The sequence below is a fragment of the Elephantulus edwardii genome, unplaced genomic scaffold (assembly GCF_000299155.1).
Source record: "Elephantulus edwardii isolate Elephantulus edwardi_28Jun2011 unplaced genomic scaffold, EleEdw1.0 scaffold00189, whole genome shotgun sequence".
In the NCBI taxonomy this organism is placed as follows: Eukaryota; Metazoa; Chordata; class Mammalia; order Macroscelidea; family Macroscelididae; genus Elephantulus; species Elephantulus edwardii.
Genome location: NW_006399939.1, coordinates 4,941,169 through 4,961,014, shown reverse-complemented (window position 1 = coordinate 4,961,014; position 19,846 = coordinate 4,941,169). Strand labels below are relative to the sequence as shown.

Here is a 19,846-nt window from a genome sequence, read left to right as displayed (position 1 = left end):
CAATTATTTATTCATTGCATATACCTTTTCTAAAAGACACAAACAGCCACTTTACACATGGACCTCAACTGATGGGCTGCATAGGAATCAGATTGACTATGTTTGTGGAAGGAATCATTGGAGAAGCTCAAGATCTGCAGTCAAAAGTAGGCCTGGGGCGGACTTTGGGTCAGACCATCAAAGTCTCATGTGCAAGTTCAAATTGAGGCTGAAGAAAATGAAAATTAGTCCATGTGAACCAAAATATGATCTTGAATCTATGCCATCTGAATTTAAAAATCATTTTAAGAATAGATTTGAAGCATTGAACACCAGTGATCGAAGACCAGATAAGCTATGGGATAATATCAAGGATATCATCCATGAAGAAAGCAAAAGGTCATTACAAAAACAGAGGAGAAAGAAAAAAAACCAGAAATGGATGTCAGAAGAGACTCTGGAAATTGCACTAGAGCGTCAAGAAGCCAAAACAAATAGAAATCATGCCAAAGTAAGAGCTGAACAGAAGATTTTAAAGGGCAGCTCGAGAAGACAAAGCAAGGTATTCTAATGAATGTACAGAGACCTGGAAATGGAGAATAATAAGAGAAGAACTTGCTCTGTATTTGTCAAGCTCAAAGAACGGAAGAAACAAATTTCATCCTCAAGTTGCGATATTCAATATATTGAATGACCTATAAAATATCAAAAGAAGATGGAGGGAATACACATAGTCACTGTACCAAAAAACTCTTAACAATGACGAATTTCAGGAAGTAAAACAAGCTTAAAAGTAGGAGTGGCATCCACTTCTATAATAGCTTGCCTCTGGAAAAGAGAAATGATGAAAGTTATACAAGTGTTCAGGTCTTTCATTCCTAGGGTCGCTATGAGTTATCTACGACTCAGTGGCACTTAACAACAACAGCAACCATCGTATGATCAGGAGCCAGTGGTAAAGAAGGAGGAAGCAGAAGCTGCATTGAAGGCATTGGCAAAAAATAAGGCTCACAAATCGATGAGATACCAACTGCCTGTTTCAACTAACAGACACAGTCCTGGATGCACTCACCAATCTGTGCCAGAAAATTTGAAAGACAGTTGTGTGATCAGTGCATTGGAAGAGGTCCATATTTGTTCCCATTCCTTATTAAGGTGATCCAACAGAATGTGGAAACTATCGAACGATATCATTAATACTGCATGCAAGCAAAATACTGCTAAAGATTATTAAAAAATGGTGGAACAGTACACAAACAGGGAAGTTCAAACAGGATATAGAAGAAGCCATGGCACCAGGAATATCATTGCTGATGTCAGATGGATCCTGGCTGAATGTAAAGAATACCAGAAGAATGTCCGTTTATGCTTTATCACTATGCAGAAGCATTTGACTGTGTCGATCATAACAAGTTATGGCTGATAATGAGAGGAATGGGAATCCCAGAGCACTTAATTGTGTTTGTGCAAAATCTGTACCTAGACCAAGAGGCTGTTTTGTGAAAAGAGCAAGGGAATATTATTACATGGTTTAAAATTAGGAAGGGAGTGTGTCAAGGTTGTATTCTCTCTCCATACCTACCCAATCCATATGTTGAACTAATTGTCCGAGAAGCTGCACTCTGCGAAGAGGATTATGGCATCAGGATCAGAGGGAGACCATCAAAAACCTCCATTATGCAGATGACACAACCTTGCTTGCTAAAGAGTGAGAGGACTTGAAGCACTTGTTGCAGAAGATCAAAGTATACAGCATTCCATATGGATTGCATCTTAATGTCAAGAAAACAAAGACTCTTACCACTGAACTGATAGGCAACATGGTGATAGATGGAGAAAAGATGAAACTGTTAACAACTTCATGTTGGATCCACAATTAACACCTTTGGTATCAGCATTCAGGAGGCTTGGAGGTGTATTACTCTGGATAAGCCTGCAGTTAGGGACATACCCAACTTACTGAGGAATAATGATGTCTGTTTGAGGACTAAGGCACACCTGATTCAGGCCATAGTCTTTCCGATTACTTGCTATGCTTCGGAGAGCTGGACAGTGAATAAGGAGGACAGGAAAAGAATTGATGTCTTTGAGCTGTGTTAGAGAAGAGCACAGAACATCCCATGGACGGCCAAAAGAACTCACAGATATATCTTGGAGAGGCTACACCCAGAGTGCTCATCGGAGGCAAGAATAGATGATGCTTTGCCTGACGTACTTTGGGCATGTTGCTAGGAGGGGTGGTGAGGGTCAGTGAAAGAGAAGAAGACACTCAACCAGGTGGATTGACACAGTTACAGCTGGAATGGGCTCTTGTGCGTCAGGAAGTGTGAGGATGGCGCAGAACAGAGCAGGGTTCAGATCTTTTGTTAATAGGTTCGCTATGAGCCATACTCGATTTGACGGTAGCTAACAACAACAGCAGTGGCCTAGTGGTAAGGAGTTGCACTGCCAACCCAAAGACAGGCAGTTTATGCCCACCAAATGCTCAGTGGGAAAAGAAGGCACAGTTTCCACCTGCGCTACTTACAGCCTCTGAAAACATACTGCTGTCAGAGGATGGGATGACAGGTTAAATACTTTATCATGGGTTAGATTTAAAAACCATTTGAACACAGTATTTACTACGTAACCATCAAAGGTAAACCACACACCAGACCTTTCTTACTGAGCTTCCAAAGAACTTGTAGAGAAATCTGGAGCGAAGGGAGATCTCCCCATGTGGGATGGGAGTTTTTCAGGAGAGGAAAGCCAGCACACCTCTTGCATCTAAAGTGGATGTACTGGTTCTGTCTGGAGACAGATAAGGAGATCAGATTACTTGGCATCCCTTTGGGGATGTGATGATTTTAAGGAACCAGAACTACAGTTAAGCCTATGCATTAGAACTCCATGTGAAGAGAGTGTCAAACTTCTATGCATAAAGGGTGTCAAACACGTCCTTTCCAGTGAGACAGAAAACACTACATGTGGGGGAGTCCAGGGATGTGTGGAGACAGTTACCAACAGTGTATTGAAGTAGCTGGAATACACTTTTCTTTTCATGGAGGGTGACCAGAGCAGAGTAGAGAATCAATGCATTTCTGTTGTAGACATGACAAATGGACATGTTCCAGGATATTTTTTCACAAACATTTGAAGGCAGTGCTTTCGTTAAGGAGTTGGAAGAATTGATTTGCAGAGTCAGTTTTTTGGTTTTTTTTGTTGGTTTTTTTTTTTAAATTTTTTATTATTTTGTGTGCGTGTACCATCAAATCAGATCTGACTGGTACAGGAGGATATTGCGCCTCCTTCTCCGGCAGAGCATCTGGTGGATTCGAACCGTGTTCCTCGGGGATTGCAGTGCAGCTTCTTGCCACTAGGCCACCAGAGCTCCCCTAGAGTCAGTTTTAAAGCAAGAAGCTGTATGACTTGCTTAGGAGACAGAGTGGATATTGAAGGCCAGTTTACCTCATAATTCCTAAAACCATGAGAAGGAAATCGGGGTGTAAGGTAAGGGATAAGAGATGTTAAGACGAATGTGGTTTGTTGGGTGCCATTGGATGTGCTCCAACTCACAGTGACCTTCTGTCCAACTGAACAAATCCCGGCCTGGTGCCATGTCATCCTCACAGTCAGTCTTTATTGTACTTAAGCCCACTGCTGCAGTCACCGTGTCAGTCCGTCTCACCCACAGCCTTTGTGATCACCTGCCTTACCCAGCACATGGTCTTTCTCCAGGATCTGGCCCCTCCTGGTAATAACATGTCCAGAGTATATGAGGTGAAGCCTTACCATCTTTACCTCCAAGGTACATTCGAGCCACAGCTCTTCCCAGACAGATGTTTGTTCTCTTGACAGTCCACAGTATATTCCATATTCTCCACTATTACCACAATCCAAAGACAAAAAGCTGCTTGGACTACTAGCTTGAAAATTGACAGTGAATTCTAGAATCCCATTTCAAGGGGAAGGCATTCGATCACAACATGGCCTTCTCCAGACTTTGCAAACCATAAATACCAAAAAGAACCCCAATGCTATTGAGATTCTAACTCATAGTAACCTTCTAATGCAAAGTAGCACTGCTCCGTAATTTCCAAGGCTACAGCTCTCTACCGGAGCCGACTGCCTTATCTTCCTGTCATAGAGAGGCTGGTGGAGTTGGCACTCAAGTGTCTTAACCATTATGCCCCCTTGGGTGGCACCCGCACAGACAGCTACGTGCACTAGATGTGACCGAGCTCCACAGCCCACTGCCAGTTGGGAAGAGGAGCCTGTAACCCATTCATCGCCCCCAGCTGGGACTCTCGGTCGTAAAGAAACAGTGTCAGGAGGTGGAGGGACCTTTGAGATCATCCTGTCCATGCTTTATTGCTGAGCAAACTGAAATGTAAGGAGGTTAAGTTACTTCTTTAAGATGTTAAATGTACTGTGAAGGCAACCCTTAAAGGTCTACCAGCAAATTGCTGGGAATGAAAGGCCAGAGCAGTTTGCAAAGGCTGTTTTTTCCTACCTGTCACTTGAGCACACAGACAATTGAATTTAAGACCTAATACTGAGTGTCATTATTTATTTAATTGGAAAAGCCCCACAGGGGTCATTTGCCTGTTCAGATGGGTCATATTCCCTGTTGGAAGGCAAAAGGCTTTGGGAAATGTAACATTCCCGCTTCAGCCCTGAAATCGGGAGCTCAGGAATGATCTTCTCTGGGCCTGCGTGTTTCTGACTTGTTTGACAAGCTCTAGTGAGTTACCAGATGTGGAAATTCTTTTCAGCCCAGGATAATTTATTTATCTGTTTATGTATTTTACCAGGAAAGTATCTATTGAGTTCTTGATACTCATTTGCAAAGAACTCCTAGGGGAACAGTAGCAGTGTATAGTGTTACTTGAATGTTTGATTTCCACCCCTCCTTCCCAAGTCTGTCTGCATTTATTTCAGACCTAAAGAATTGGGAAATAAAACGCAACTTGGGCCTCCTCCCCTCCCCCGCCTCTCAGAGCTGGTTGAAAACATGTGGCGGAAAATGAGCCATGCAGACTTGGCTGAACGTATGAGCCAGTGAATTTCTGTTCCCTTTCATACCTTTATCCCCATTTCCAGCCATAAAAATTATTAGTAGCACATAAGTGTTGAACATTTTTCACCTGAGAGATGGTGAGATACTCTTGGTTAATATTGGTTGTGATACCAGGACTACCTGTGGGAATAGATATCAACAAAGACAGCTGTGTGTTGGGCGCACAGGATGCTAGCACTCTCCCTCTTACCGCCTGCCTGTCCTGGAGGTCACGGAGGCTGGGCCATCTCCTGGACACTAATAAATTGAGAATGTGTTTGTTTCATTTTATTCACAACTCCCCAAGGTAGTAGCTAGTATGCACTCTCAGAGACTCTTGGGAGACTAGCATTAAGTCTGTCTGATTCTCAGAACAAATGAACTTTTATGGAGTGGGTTTTCCTGATGTCCGAAGCACAAAGAGGAAAGGCACTAAGATGAGAATGAGCTTGGTATGTGCACAGGGAGGTCATAAGTGGATTAGTGTAGATGGAGTGTAGATTTTGTTTTCATTAACAGCGGAAGCTGAGCCTGCTAGGACAGGCTGAGAGGCTCGCTGAAAGGTTCCCGAATAATGGCTTCTTGTTGTTTGGTGGTGTGACTCATAGTGACTCTGTGGAGAACAGTAGTGAGCCCTGCACCATCCACACAATCTCTGCTGTGTCTTAATTAAGCCCATTGTCATGGCCACTTGTCAGTCTATCTCGTCAAGGACCTTTCACTTTTTTTGCTGACCCTGTACTCTTCCATGCATTTTGTTCTTCTCGAAACATTGACCCCTCCTGATAACGTGGCCAATGTATGTGAGACATCCTTGCTTCTGAGGAACACCTTGGGAACTAACAGACGAAGGGTGGGGTTGATGGGCTGGAAAGATGTATTGTAGGTGCGGAGAGAGGTGTAGAAACAGTGAGATCACAGGGTGGGCTGGAGATGATAGACCTGAGATAGTAAAGCCAGTTACTAGTGCTGGTGGACAGTCTAAAGGCTTGGTGTCTGAAGGGAGTAAAGGACCAAGGAGACGCAGCATTTCCTGTAGCTCAGACTTAATTTGGGATGAAGAGACTTGGCTAAGTGGGAAATTCCAAAGAGAGACTCTATTAAAGTCCATTTTAAACAGAAATGGTAAAAAGGATAGCTGGCTAAATATCCAGAGAGAATAAGAGTGAATAGGGATGGAATCTGAGATTCTAAACTATCCGACATTTGCTCTCAGTAAAACGGAAAGACGGAAGCAGCCAATGCTAGAATTAAACTTTGTAATAACCTCCTTTAGAAGCTAGCCGAGAAGTCAAACAAGAAGCAGGCCATCCCTGCCTCCCTGGTCCTTCCATTGCTGAGCCTCCTGCCGAGAAGCTGTCTGTCACAGGTACAGGTCTGTGGACAAGTCCGTGTAAAGGAAATCTCAAACTGAGTCTAAGGTTGTTTCTCACCGCCATGTGCTGTGGTCCTTCTGATGGAATGTGTTCTGCTTTCCTGGAATCCTAACTGTGGAAATGTGCCACACTGGGAATCCAGGTGAGGTCTCTAAAAAGCATTTTTATTAATTGTGCGTAGAAACACCCATCTCATCCTAAGTCTGCTAGGGCAGATTTCCCATTTGAGTTAGGGCACCCTTCATCTAGGCTTGGTTTTTACATTGTTGTTGTTATTGTTATGTGCCATTGAGTCTTGGAGAGAGACGTCATGCTTGGGAGGGTGGAGGGACAGCGCAGGAGAGAAAGATCCTTGAGGAGATGGATTGATTCCGTTGCTGGGGTAAATGGGGATGGGTGTGTCAGAGACAATAAGATTGGCATGAGATAGAGCAGGGTTTAGGGCTGTTGTACATAGGGTCGCTATGAGTTGCAGGAGACTCGACAGCACATAACAACAACAATCCTGTGCCAGGAGCAATCTGGTTTCACCCTCTCTAGGATGAACTTGTTTGTTCTCCTAGCAGTCCATGGTATATTCAGTACTCTTCTCCAGCACCACAGCTCAAAGGCATCAGTTCTCCTTCTATCGTCCCTAGTCATTGTCCAGCTTTCCGCTGCATAGCATGCTATTGCAAAGATCATGGCCTGGATCAGTCGCACCTTAGTCTCCAGACTGACATCATTGCTCTTCAGCACTTTGGAGAGGTCTCTGACAGCAGACTTTCCATATGCAATTCATCTTTTGATTTCCTGGCTGCTGGTACCAAGAACGTTGATTGTGGAGCCAAGCAAACTGAAGCTGTTAACAACTTCATTCTCTTCTCCATCTGTCATGATGCTGCCAGTCAGCCCAGTGGTGAGAATCTTTTTCTTTATGTTGAGCTTCAATCCATATTGAAGGCTGCAGTGTTTGACCTTCTGCAGCAAGCACAGCTGAGGCAAATAAAAAGGAGCCACGCCTGAAGGAGGGCCCTGAGCTACAGAGAGGCCTCTGCGGTGAGGTGGAATCTGACCCCTGGGAGTGTGTCAGCCTTCAGGGAGAACCAGCAGCTTTGCTTTCCTGCCACGGCTCCCTGGCTGCCTCAGGTCCTTGTGCCCTCAGTGTTGGACACAGGCGGTGAATAGAAAGATTGTGGGTTCACACGCTTCCCTCTCAGCACGGCCTGAGTCCACGTGGCTGCTGGTGCTCAGCATGGGAGGCGCTGAGGAGCCGAGCCACAGCCTGGCACGCAGAGTCCAGCCGTGCCAGCATTGCTGTGGACCAGCCCTAGTGCCGGACCTGACACTAAGCCTTTAAAGCATAGCTAGAACTATTTTGCCAAAAGTGAGCTTTAGAAAACTGTAATTTTCTTAGGCCTTGTGGTGTTCCCTCTTCATTAAGTAACTAAAGAGCTGGATGGCAGTAAGCTCTCTTTGGGCCTTCTATATTACATCTGAGTGAGTGACAGGCTCCCTCTGAGAAGCCAGCGTCGTAATAACAGCTCCTTAGCGAGCAGGGCTGCTGTGTGTCTTTATCGTATTGTTACCTCCATTTTCACTATGTTTAAGTGCCCAGGAGTTGCTGTTCTAGAGCCTGTCATCTTGAGGAGAGAGAAGACTGGACAGGGTACTTGAGTGAGCGTTGCAGCTGATGAGGCGTAGTCAGATCTTCTCTCAATGAAGGAGCCAGTGAGAGAACTCACATGTGAACGATGATGCTTAGAGGTGAGTCAGTCCTTAGAGAATGGCCTCCCTGGAGTGTTGTCTACCATGCATGGGCTCCCTGTCTTCAGCTGAGAGTACAAGATGGTCTGTAGATGCCTCTACCTCCAGCTTGCATTGATTTACACCCACAAGGCCCACAGGGCCTGGAAAGAGAGAAGTTCCCCTGTGCTGCTGCTGGACAAGGACTGCTGAAATCAGAGCCCTGGCAGCCCAGAGAGGCGATGAGAGAGGCTGCCGCAGAGATTGACCTCTCGGAGCTCTTCTGAAGCACCCAGTCCCCATTGGAGAAGAAGTCAAACAAATATTACAGAAAGGAAATCGAATATGTATGCTGAACATTGAAATAACATCTGATCGTTTTAAAAAGCACCCAGTTGGGAATTGCAATGGAGTGGCACTTTTTTCTTCCCCACTGAGCAAATTAAAACAGCAAGTGGAGGATTTGTTTACACAGCCATTAATGAAACATCAAAAGTGGGACTAGCTGGCTGCCTGTCCCAAAGAGGAGGGCGCATGCTTCCTACAGGCATGTCTTCCCATCCCAGTGTTCCTCCTGCTCGCAGGCTCCGGTCCCAAATGAGTCAGGGTAGCTGGTTTCAGCGTGCTTTCTGCAAGAGCTTATTTTGTGACAGGCAGTCCTGGTGAGGGACGAGCTCTCCTGACCTTTTGGGACCCAGCCAGATGTGTTCCTCACCCGGCCGTCGCCTCCACATCTCTCTGGTGTCTGCCGCACCATCCGGCTTTGTAGCTTCAGGACTCGGGATGAGTGCTCATCCTTTGGGGTAGTTATTTTAAAGAGGTGTTGGTCCATTTGATGGTTTAAAGAATGCGTCCCTCCTCCCGCTCCTTTCAAAAGGAGATATTTGCGATGATATTCCAACCCTGAAAGGATCCATATGTCTGAGGGTTATTGTTCCCGGAGCTGCCTCTTGTCTCGTAGGGATTGATTACAGGGCAGCTCTGGCTGCTTGAGGAATTCAGAGCTGCAGCATTTGGCTGATGGCTTTGGAGTGGAGGGAATTTGTCTTGGATGGACTGCTTATCTGTCTTGATTTTGATAGAGATACTTAAAGGAGGTGTGTGGGCAGGACTTGGAGGAGGGCCAGGGGAAATGAAAGCCATCGCATCCAGGCCCTGAACTCCCCCAGCTCCCTGTGAGGACGGCGCTTTAGCTTTTGGAGGAAAGTTCTGTGTTGTGGTTCCCAAATGTGAAGCTGCACCTTTCACTGCCAGTTGTAAAACTGCCTGCAGAATCCTCATTCTAAGACGGTGGTTGCCATTGCCTTAAACACCGTGTTTCCGCACTTGGGGAGAGTCTAAACAAAGGGAGCACAAAGGGTCAGAGTGCTCCCCTGACCTTAGAAACATCACGACTGGGGAAATGAGTCTCTGGAAAGCAAGCTGAGCTAGTCAGTGTGATATTTACAGTTCACCTCTTAGATCATATTTATTTCTTGGTGCTCGGAAATTGGTGCCTAGGGATTGCATTAATCGTGACTGCAGTATATTTGCTACTCTCTGTTGGCTGGTTTAGATCAAGAGTTGGCAGCCTTTAAAAGTGATATTTCAAGGTTCCCAACCAGCTTTTGGGTTGAGCAGAAGATTTGAGGGGTGGGTGGAAGTCCTGACTACATGCTGACACTCTGCGCCTGGAGAGGGAAGGGTGGGCTCACTTCTCACGCCCAGGGCTTCTAATTACAACCACGCTGTAGATCTGGGGCTTGATTAAAAACCTTCATTTTCAAATGGTCCATTCAGGCAGTAGTTGGGGCCTCTTGTTTTCTTTTACATTCCCAGTGCATAAAAGATGCTCTGTGATTATGTATTCACTGAAAAGACTCATTTAATTGGTTTGGATATTAGATATTCATATATAGATTTCTGTGAATAAAATTATAGAGTTGTTCAAGATAAAAATTATTCCATATTCTCAATTCAGTGGAAAAGCCATGACTTTCTATTTGCTGGCCTCCTAAATGGTAGGCGATATTAACACAGGAGGATGGGCAATCCCCTCCCACGCAATTAACTGCCTCTGAAAACCTGCTGGAGGCGCAGCTATGGGTGGGTTCCTACCAGACAGCACACAGCAACAACAGCAACAATCACTTACCAAATTGGTATTTTTAAGATAGCCATGGATGGAAGCTCTCTGGATTTAGGAAAAGAAAAACTGTTGAGGACATCATCTGCTAAAAGGTTTATAAACATCTAGGAGAAAACTAGCCTAGTGATAAGAAGCTGCACTGCAATCCTGAGGGCACGAGGTTCAAGTCCACCAGCTGCTCTACTATGCGATTAACTGCCTCTGAAAGCCCGCTCTGGGTCTGTTCTGACTCAGCAGCACACAACAACATTCCATACTATACCACCAGGGCTCCTTGAGGGCACATTTTCTAGGTCCAGATCTCGTTTACAAGCTTTACTGCTTTGGGCAAGTTCATTAACTCCTCAGGTGCCCCAGTTTTTTCACATGTAGTGTGGAGCCATTAAGATTTAGCCTGGAGTACTGTTGTAAGGGTCGCTATGAGTCGCTAGTGACTCAATGGCACATAACAACAACAACTGTTGTAAGGATTAAGGGAGTGAATCCATTTTCAATCCTTGGAAGAGCCCTTGACCCCCAGGAAGGGCATAACAAATGTTAGTTGGACTTTATTATAGTATTTCTTTCTTACTGTAAATCACTTCAAATCCTTTTTGGAAATAAATGGGATACAAATGAAGAAATGATTAACCGAATCCTTCTGTTTGATTCTGCGCCAAGAGATTATAGCGTTTGAAGTACACCTGTTGTTGTTAGGCATTGTCGAGTCAAATACAACTCATAGAAACCCTTATGAACAGAGGACCTGAATGCTGTTCTGTACTATGCCGTCCTTATCATCTCTGACACACTTGATTGATGACTTTGATGACTTTGAAGTCATCAAGTAATTATTTCCAAACCTCTTTTATGCCTCGAAGTCAAGGCTTTTTTCCTGCCTTTCCACAGAAAGAAGCAAGCAAAAGAACGTCCGAAGTTAGTGATGCACTCAGCTCTCCCTCATTGTTGTTGAGTCAGAACCGACCCATAGCTGGTCCTCCGTTAGGTGTCAAAAGCTGGAAGAGGCAAGGGAGGAGATTGCTCAGCCTTCGCCCCCAAGGCTGCTGGTGGATTCGAACCACCAGAGAGACGGTGGCCTCTTGGGTTAGCAGTACCACTCCTTGTGGACTATGGGGAGAGTTCATGTCCTCCTTGCTGAACAGAGAGTCCCCAGTCACTTAAATGAAGCCTCACCAAGATCAACTTGAAATTTTTAAGGCACAGTAATGGTTATAAGAAACCAAAGTCTTGTTTCTCCTTGTTGTGCAGGTTTGAAAAGAATAGACATTTGACATATGCTCAGTAATCTTCTCTAACATCATTAAACGATTCCCCGAGACCAGACTTAGAAGCCATATAACCCACGCTGGAGTTGAAGTTACGGAAATAAAAATGATTTCATGTTTAATAGGTCTTAAGGAGCACAAAATTAGAACACCAGTGACCTGGTCATGACCCAGCACTTCCTCCTCCCATCCCCTCCAGCTCACGTCTCTCTCTCTGTCTTCTTGTCTTTATTATCTCCCAGGAGATTCATTGTCTCATGAAAAACAGTAACTGAGTGTAATCTTTCCTTCAGCTGCTCTCTGCCTGCATGTTCCCTCTGGTCCCAGAGCCGCCCAGATGAGAAGGTTCCAGTAGACCCTCCATTGTCATGCTTGGAATCTCACTCGCTTACTGCACAGCTGACAGCCTTCTAGTGCATGTGGCTTTCTCTGCGGAATGGAAACCACACTCGTGAAGAGCTGTCAGCTTTTCGGAGATGAGCACTGAGGGCAGCGGGGGGGTTTGTCATTTCCTCCACCCATTCTGTTCTCAACCCAGTCATTCAGTGGGTACACATTGCTCTGCCCAGCACCAGAGCGCCGAAGCGCTAACACTGACTGGGATGTCTGCACCAGCATCAGACCTCTTTACAGGTGGGAGGGTGAGTTGGAGAGCTGGCATGCTCTCTGGAGAATGCTCTTCCTGGAGTAAGAAATCCTAGGGCATCCTGAGCAGAGGTCTCCTTTAGGAGTGGAGATCAGTGTGACCTTGACAGGACCACTTCGTCTCTGGGCCTCAGGTTTGTCATCAGGAGGGAACCATACCAGTTAATCTCTAAGGCCAGCTCTCCAAGACAGCCTAGACCAAGGTCCACAGCCCAGAAGTGTGAATCTTCTCCTTACCATTTCCAGAAGATGCGTGGGCCTGCCCACTGCCAAAATACAAGGATGGCAAGTGGTTTAAAGCCTGTTTGTTCTTCACCGGCTTCTTCCTAATAGTAGTAACTACTGAAAGACTTAGTAACACCTAATTTTCTGTCGTTAGTGGCTGACTCCCATCTTATCTATGCCTTCTTCACTGCTCCTGGCCTAAGGAAAGAACTTGATGGGCATGGAGACCCATGGCCCACAGTACCAAGGCCCTCGCCTCCAACCAGAGGCGTGTGGGAATGCTGCCCCAGCACAGAAGCTCTCCCATGTTACTGGTTTTCCTGTTTGGCTTATTTAAAGCAGAATCCTCCTCTGGGCTGGGAAGGTCCCTCCAGAGTGATCTAACAGGTAGATCTTAATACATAACACAGCCTGTGCATGTATTCATCAAAACCAATCAGCGTTAGGAAGCTCCAGGTGACAACTGGACTCTCCCTCTGCCAATGTCCTGCGCCCACGTTTACTTGGTCCTCAAACAAGGGCAAATCTCTTTGGCTCTTTGGCACAGTGCCTCTGACAAAGGCTGCCAGCTACCAGTGTAATTAAAAGCATGAGCTGAAAACGAAGCCAGCTCTTCATCCCACTTCATTTCAGGAAATCCCCAAATATAGAAGGTGAACTTTGTTCCCAGAGGGCTGAGAATGAATCCTGTAAGAGGCTTCTCTGTGGAAACCAGCTTGGAATCAGAGAGTGGTCAGCTGAAGGGACCAGCTTTCCCTTTCTCTTCTGGGCAGGGTGCAGGACAAAGCCTGGACAGAAGAAGGGCCACGGTTCAAAGATGCTGGCAGGTTGCAAAACTGCCCTGTCAGGTGCAGGCTCATGATGGCAAGGCCTGGACTGGCTCGGAGAGCTCCGTCCCACCTTGGTGCTTAGGGCTTGTGTGCAAGGAAAGTTCCCACAGCACTTCCTAGCCCACCTCGGGGTTCATGAGCCCTGGTCTACGTGGCACCCCTCCACCCAGGAGTCCTGTGACTGTGGAACCCAGTCTCTGTAAGCGTGGTGACAGTAGCAGCCATTTCAGTGTTGCTTTTCTCCTGACGGTGACCCAGGGCTTGATAATCGTATGTCCCAGATGGGCACCACCTGTTATTACACCTTCCCCCCGCACCCCCTACCCTGCTTCCTGAAGTTGACTGTGGTTAGCACACACCCTGAGCTTAAAATGCACTCTTGGGCGCTGGCCTAGAGGGTAGTGCATTATCTTCTCTTCAGGAGCATTTATTGGGTATCCATATGGGTATGGCATTTTAAACAGGGTTAAGTAATGCAGGCCAGGCTATTTAGAAACTCACAACTTGGAACAGCTCACAGTTGATGAATTCGTTTCTTTGAAGCAGATTCGTAAGGAAGAAAAGTTTTTCTCCATAAAAAGATGCTGTTGTTGTTGTGTGCCATTGAGGTGGGGTTCTTTTAGGGCATTCTTTCCATTGAGTCGATTTTGACACAACTCCTGCTGACCTTGTGTGATAGAGCAGAACTGGCCCCGGAGGATTGTCTTCCTTGCCACCTTCACAGAAGCACAGTGCCCGAGCTCTCTCCCGTTCAACGGCCAGATGGGCTCTGACTGCTGATCTTTGCTTAACTGGTCCACCACCGCAGATCTTAACCCACTCCTTCATTTGGCCAGCAGCAGGACGGCAGAGCAGGGGTCAGTGCCCAGCTCAGCAGTGGCCGAGCTAGTCGTGGGCCTGCTTGAATGGCCCCCTCCCCCTTTTCTGCACAGGCAGAAGTCCAGGCTGCCACCTGTGTCCATCCCAATAGAGGTGCTTCCTAGTCTTACTCTGTAGTTGTGTACCATCAAGTCGAAATCAACCTGTAACTGACCCTCCAACAGGTTTTCAGAGGCAGTAAATCACATGGAAGGAGATGGCCCATTTGTTTCCCACGTAGCAGCAGGTGTATTTGAACTGTGTTCCACAACTTCCTACCACCAGGCCACCATTGCCAATGGGTCAGACTCCTAGCTGACCCCACAGTGTGTTTTCCTGTTCTGTAAGTGGCACAGGAGGAGACTGCCCACCGTTCTCACTCACAGCAGTCTGTGGATCTGCAGCAGAGCACCCTACCGACCAGGCCACTAGGAAATGTGTATGAATGATCCAGTCAGATTACAACTGCAGTGTTATCAGGTGAAATGTGTATGATTGGAAACACTGTATAATTGGTAAACTCTCACTCAAATAAATAAAGAGAATAGACCTTCCAGAGGTGTTTTTTTAAAAAAAAAAAAACAAAAAAACAAAAAAACAAAACTCGACAACTTTTCAAACAGCCAGTGTAGCAGAGTGAAGAGAGGCAGAATTCCTACTATTCAGGGGCGAAGTGTGTTTCCTGAATTTTTAACATCAGAATAGGAAAAGAAAAAAAATAGGTGGAGGATGGTGTTACAATCTCTTTGTTGCAGTTGTTACAGTCTCATTTGAAACTGGATGCCATAGTGGTAGAGAATGACCCCCTAAGGTAAGGGTGAATCTGAGTTACTGCCAAGAGGTAAGCTGCTGTCTTCTAAGATGTGTGTCAATTCAGTTTGCTGGGGATGTGATATATGGAGGATTTCAGTAGTGTAGACCGTATGATAATGACTTTGTGATTGAACACAGCTATTTTTAAAAAATGCGTTTTGTCTGTTCCGACTCGGGGACCCTATACAACAGAGGTGAACTGCCCCACAAAATTCCCGAGTAGGACCTCATCTTTCTCCTTCAGAGCAGCAGGTGGACTCAAACCATCAACCTTTTTGTTGGTAGCTAAGCCCTTAAGCACTATGCCACTAGGGCTGTAGAAGCACTATTGTTAGAACGGCAGGAATATAATGGGAAGTTTCAAGTGTCCCCACGACAGTATATAAAGGCATCTGTTAGTAATGACAAAAAGCTGACCCCAGAGCATTTTCCCTGAGGTGAGAGGAGGGAAAGAACCCACAAAATCTGAGTAAGCGTGGGGGCGGGTAGCTGTGGGGAAAAAGGGGTCGAGCTGGAGTTCTTGCTCCTTCAGCTGGGAAGATGCTTGACTGTGCACATAATAGGCTTCGTCCTCCACTGGGGCCCGATTAGAGCCGGCCCATCCCGTTCTGTTCCCGCGTTTTGATCTTGCAGTCAGCTGCAGGTTATAGATGAAGTAATAATCTGCCATCACGGATGGTATCTTGATTGTATCCAGCTGCCTGGAGTGCGTCAAGGGCAGGGAGGCCCGGCGCGCACAGCCCAGCTCGCTGGAGATCCTGAAGGTATCTGCCATTCCGGACACCTCCGGTGCCTTTAGAGTCACATAGCTCTGCGTTCTGTGACCCAGTGTCACCAAATTAAGTCCCGCTGGAGAGACGTCTGATATATAGGTTCACCTAACTGAGAGAGCTGGAATCTTAGCCACTGTTATTATCATCAGTATGATTGCAAATGGGGGCTGTGGAAAGAAGGGATCTCTGGGAAAGCGGCTTGGACTTCTCTGGATGGCTTCAGGAGCTGTTTGAGTCAGCCATCAGGGGAGAAGGAAGCTTTCCGCTTTAGCAGGGGTGCCCATTAAATGCGCACCCTGCCCCTGCCCCTGCCCACTGCCTTTCCACCCCTGCTGTTTGGGTCTGTGCCCCTGGAGCCCTTCAGAAATCCAACTCCTCGGTAGAGATGAGGCTGTGACTGTGGCACTGGTGTGCCTCGAACAAGCAGGCGCTTGGTAATGGAAGAGGAACCTGGCAGTGCTTCCAGCTGTGGCTGCCCAGGCCCACAGACCAGGCAGAAGTCATGGCTCACATACCACATTGCTGTTCTGGGCTCTATAAAACTGTAATAGCAGTAGAGTATTTTCATCTGCTGAAATGCAAAACCCCAGAGCTGAGAGAACCAGCAACAGCGTTACATGTCTGAGGAAATGTTTGACATGGCTTCATTTTTCTGCAGCTATGATGGTGCCTGTGGCCAATTAGCTCTGCTGGTTAGAATATGGTGTTAATGAGGCCAAGGTTGTGAGTTGGAGCCCTGTTAGGTGAGCTTGTTTCACACACCAAAAACATGTTTTCCTCACTCCCTCCCACACCCAGAATCTAGGTCATACATCTCATAAAAATCGTGTAGGTGATCACAGGAGGAGGAGGAGACAAGGCAGGGGGATGACTTGGCTAATAGCCCTTCATTTGCTTCTGGAAAAGCAACTTAAAACATGTGCGTTCATGACAGTGGGTTGTTTCTGTGAAGAGAAAGACTGTGGTTCTCTGATTCCATTCCCACTTTATGACCATTCATGTACTCACCAGGTGAGTGTTGAATGCGTCTACACGCCAGACACCCTTCTTTGTGATCAGAATATCATAAAATGGGCAAAGTTGCTGTCCTCATGAAGTTTAAATCAAAACAGAAGAAAATAGAGTTTGGTAAAGAAAACCATGAGGTATGGGACATGATGAAGATTGGCAGTTGGGGAATGAAGTTTAACTTTGGGTAAGGTCAGAGATCTGACTCACAAGAAGGAACCAGACTCTTCAAAAGATGGGATAGCATTCCAGTCAGAAGAAGCTGCCAGGGGCCACGTGGGAGAGTAGGGTGTTGAGGAGGCCGGAGGGAAGGAGACACACGAGGAATCTGCATGTTTTCCTTAGTGCAATGGGAAGCCTTTTTTAAAAAAAAAATTTTATTTTGTTATTTTTGTGTGACTGTACCATCAAATCAGATCTGACTGGTACAGGAGGAGATTGTCCCTCCTTCCCCGGCAGAGCATCTGGTGGATTCGAACCATTCGCCTCTGGGATTATAGTTGCAGCTCCTTGCCTCTAGGCCACCAGAGCTCCCCGGAAGCCCTTTTTTTTAAAAAAAAAAAAATAGACCATTTTTTAATATGGGGATTTTTTTTTTAAGGGGAAAATTTTGGATTTTGGTTATTTTGGTTGGTTGTTGTCTACTGTAGAGTCAGAACCCACATGTAGCTGACTCTCTGGCGGATTTTCAGAAGCAGTTAATCACACGGGAGGAGATTGCCCATCCTCCTCCTGCAGAGCGGCCAGAGGCCTCGAACCATGTGTCTTAGGGATTGCAGCGCAGCTTCTTACCACTAGTGGGCTGTTAATAACCTGATATTATTCTTGAAAAAGGCATCTTCCCCGGACTCCTGGCCTCGACCCCTCAGGTCTTGGGGGTCTGCTGATTGCTGGATCTTGTGATTTCTGTATGTGTAGATGAGTCTCCAGTGGAAAGGATAGAGAAAATAAATCTAATGGGGCTGCTTGGTTTGCACTGAGCCGGGATCCTTTCAGGGCTGCGGGGCAAATGGTTGGGAAGGACCAGGTGGCAGCAAGGAGACAGACCTCATGAGCGATGGCTGTGGTTTAGCCTGGGGGCGAGGCAGCAGCGGAGGGATGGGAGAGATGAGGTGGTCAGAAGTTGAGCCAGCAGGACTTGCTAATAGATTAGATTTGGGGAAAGCGAGAGGGGAAGGAATAAAGGCTCACTCCTAGCTTTTGAGTTTGAGCAGTGGGGCGGATGATTTACTGAAGTGCACAAGATGGAGAGTGACCTGTCTGGGGAGATGGGATCAAGAAATATGTTTTGACTGTGTTATGTTTGAGATGCCTGTTTATTCAGGTGGAGATATTAATAATTACTTATCTGCAGAAAGTTCAGGCCTAAAGATATAAATTTAGAGAGAGTTTGAAGAAGAGGGCCTAGGATGGAGCCCCCAAACCCTGGCAGGTAAAAGTCAGTAAAGGATGAGAAACCAGCAAAAGAGACCAGGAGGAGGCCCCAAGAGCGGTTGGGTAAACTGTCGACGTGCATTCGGGATAAAGATCTCTTCTCATAAATTAGCCCCGGGGCCTCCGTACATCAGAAGAGATTGCACAGACTGAATTCTACAGGTGAGCATTATTGATGCATGGTGAGCAGTATTGCTACCCTATGCCTCATAGGCCAGATTTTGTTTAAGCCAACAAAACTGTGTTAAAGAGCCTTTCCAGATATGGAAATGACGTTTTTGTATTTAATATGTTACAGATTGTATAATCAGACAAATCTTTTCTATTTTAAGCTTCCATTGGATCTTAAGACTGGGTGTGTGCCCTGGAAAAAATAGGAGCTTTCTTTTTAGAAAGCAGACTTGGGAAATTTTCATAATCACCAAAATTGGGTGAAAATTAGGGCCGTTGAGTTAGAGGACTCCATTTATGTGTCACATAGGAGTTTATTAAATATGGAACCTATTTCTTTACTCATGTGTGAAGAGATTGCCTGCCTCAGCCCAATTCCGTGAGCTCTCATACTGCCTTACTTGGAATTTCCAAGCCAGCACAAGAAGCTTTGCAGAAAATCAGAGCCATCATCCGCCTGACACTATAGGCAGAATAGTGGGACTTGCCCGCTCAGCGTCCTCAGAAGCCATCTTCCTTCTGAGTTGCATTTGCTGAGATTTGAACATAGAGAGCCCGTCATACCTGTCTAGGTAACTCAGCCCCTAAGCATTGCTGTCCAAGGTGGGAAATGATTATTGATGTGGTTTTTGTTCTAGGTCTGGCGGGAATTCCCAGATCGGTTGGTGGGGTACCCAGGCCGCCTGCACCTCTGGGACCATGAGATGAATAAGTGGAAGTACGAATCTGAGTGGACGAACGAAGTGTCCATGGTGCTCACAGGGGCGGCTTTTTATCACAAGGTAAGAGCGAGACCTGGGTCAGATGGGTCTGAACTGACAAACTGAGAGTCAGATACTTACTTTGGCCTGATCTAATTTTTCATGCCTGCTGATGAATTTAGGAAAAGAATGTTCTACTCAGAAGGTTTAGAAAGGCCTGTGTGATATTCCCTAGGAAGCCATTTAAAAAGTTCTTGTTTTCTAATTAACACGTTGCTGCACACTTTTAAGTTGACGACCGTGCTTAGAAACAGATTTATTTTTTCGATATATCACCGTCATTTGCAGCAACGTGTTAAAAATGTCATACAGACTTTCAGTAGAAAAGCACGGACAGTTCAGAAAAATAAAATGAAGTCACTGTTCCAGGTAGTCTTATCTCCCTTAGATAAGCATTCTTGTTGCTTAATTTTAATCTTTTCCGAGCTGTGAATATACTCATTTTTCCATGTTCATATTATGAGCAAATCTCATGAAGTTAGAAAAAATTCTTATTGTCCTTATGCAATGTCAGTATTTCTTCATATATATCTTTCTTTTAACATTCTTTCGTATATACCATTATATGACTATAGTATCATTTATGCCTAGCCGTTCCTGAGTTGTTGAATATTTAGGTTGTTTCTGATTTCTTTGTTATTTTAAATAATGCTATGATTAATGACTATTTTTTTCAACTCTATTTATAACTCTTACTGTTGTTTGTTGTTATGTGCTGTCGAGTCGCCTGCGACTCATAGCGACCCTATGTACAACAGCCCTAAACTCCGCTCTGTCCTGTGCCAATCGCACTGTCTCTGACGCTCCCATCCCAATT

The 19,846-nt window shown here is 45.8% G+C and overlaps 1 protein-coding gene across 1 annotated transcript in view; it reads left to right on the top strand.

Moving 5' to 3' along the window:
* EXT2 (exostosin glycosyltransferase 2) overlaps positions 1-19,846 on the top strand; it is a 157,724-nt gene that overhangs the window by 121,964 nt on the left and 15,914 nt on the right. Inside the window, exon 10 of the mRNA XM_006896751.1 lies at positions 18,907-19,050. Within this exon, the coding sequence (XP_006896813.1) occupies positions 18,907-19,050 (144 nt within the window). The remainder of the gene's footprint in view (positions 1-18,906; positions 19,051-19,846) is intronic.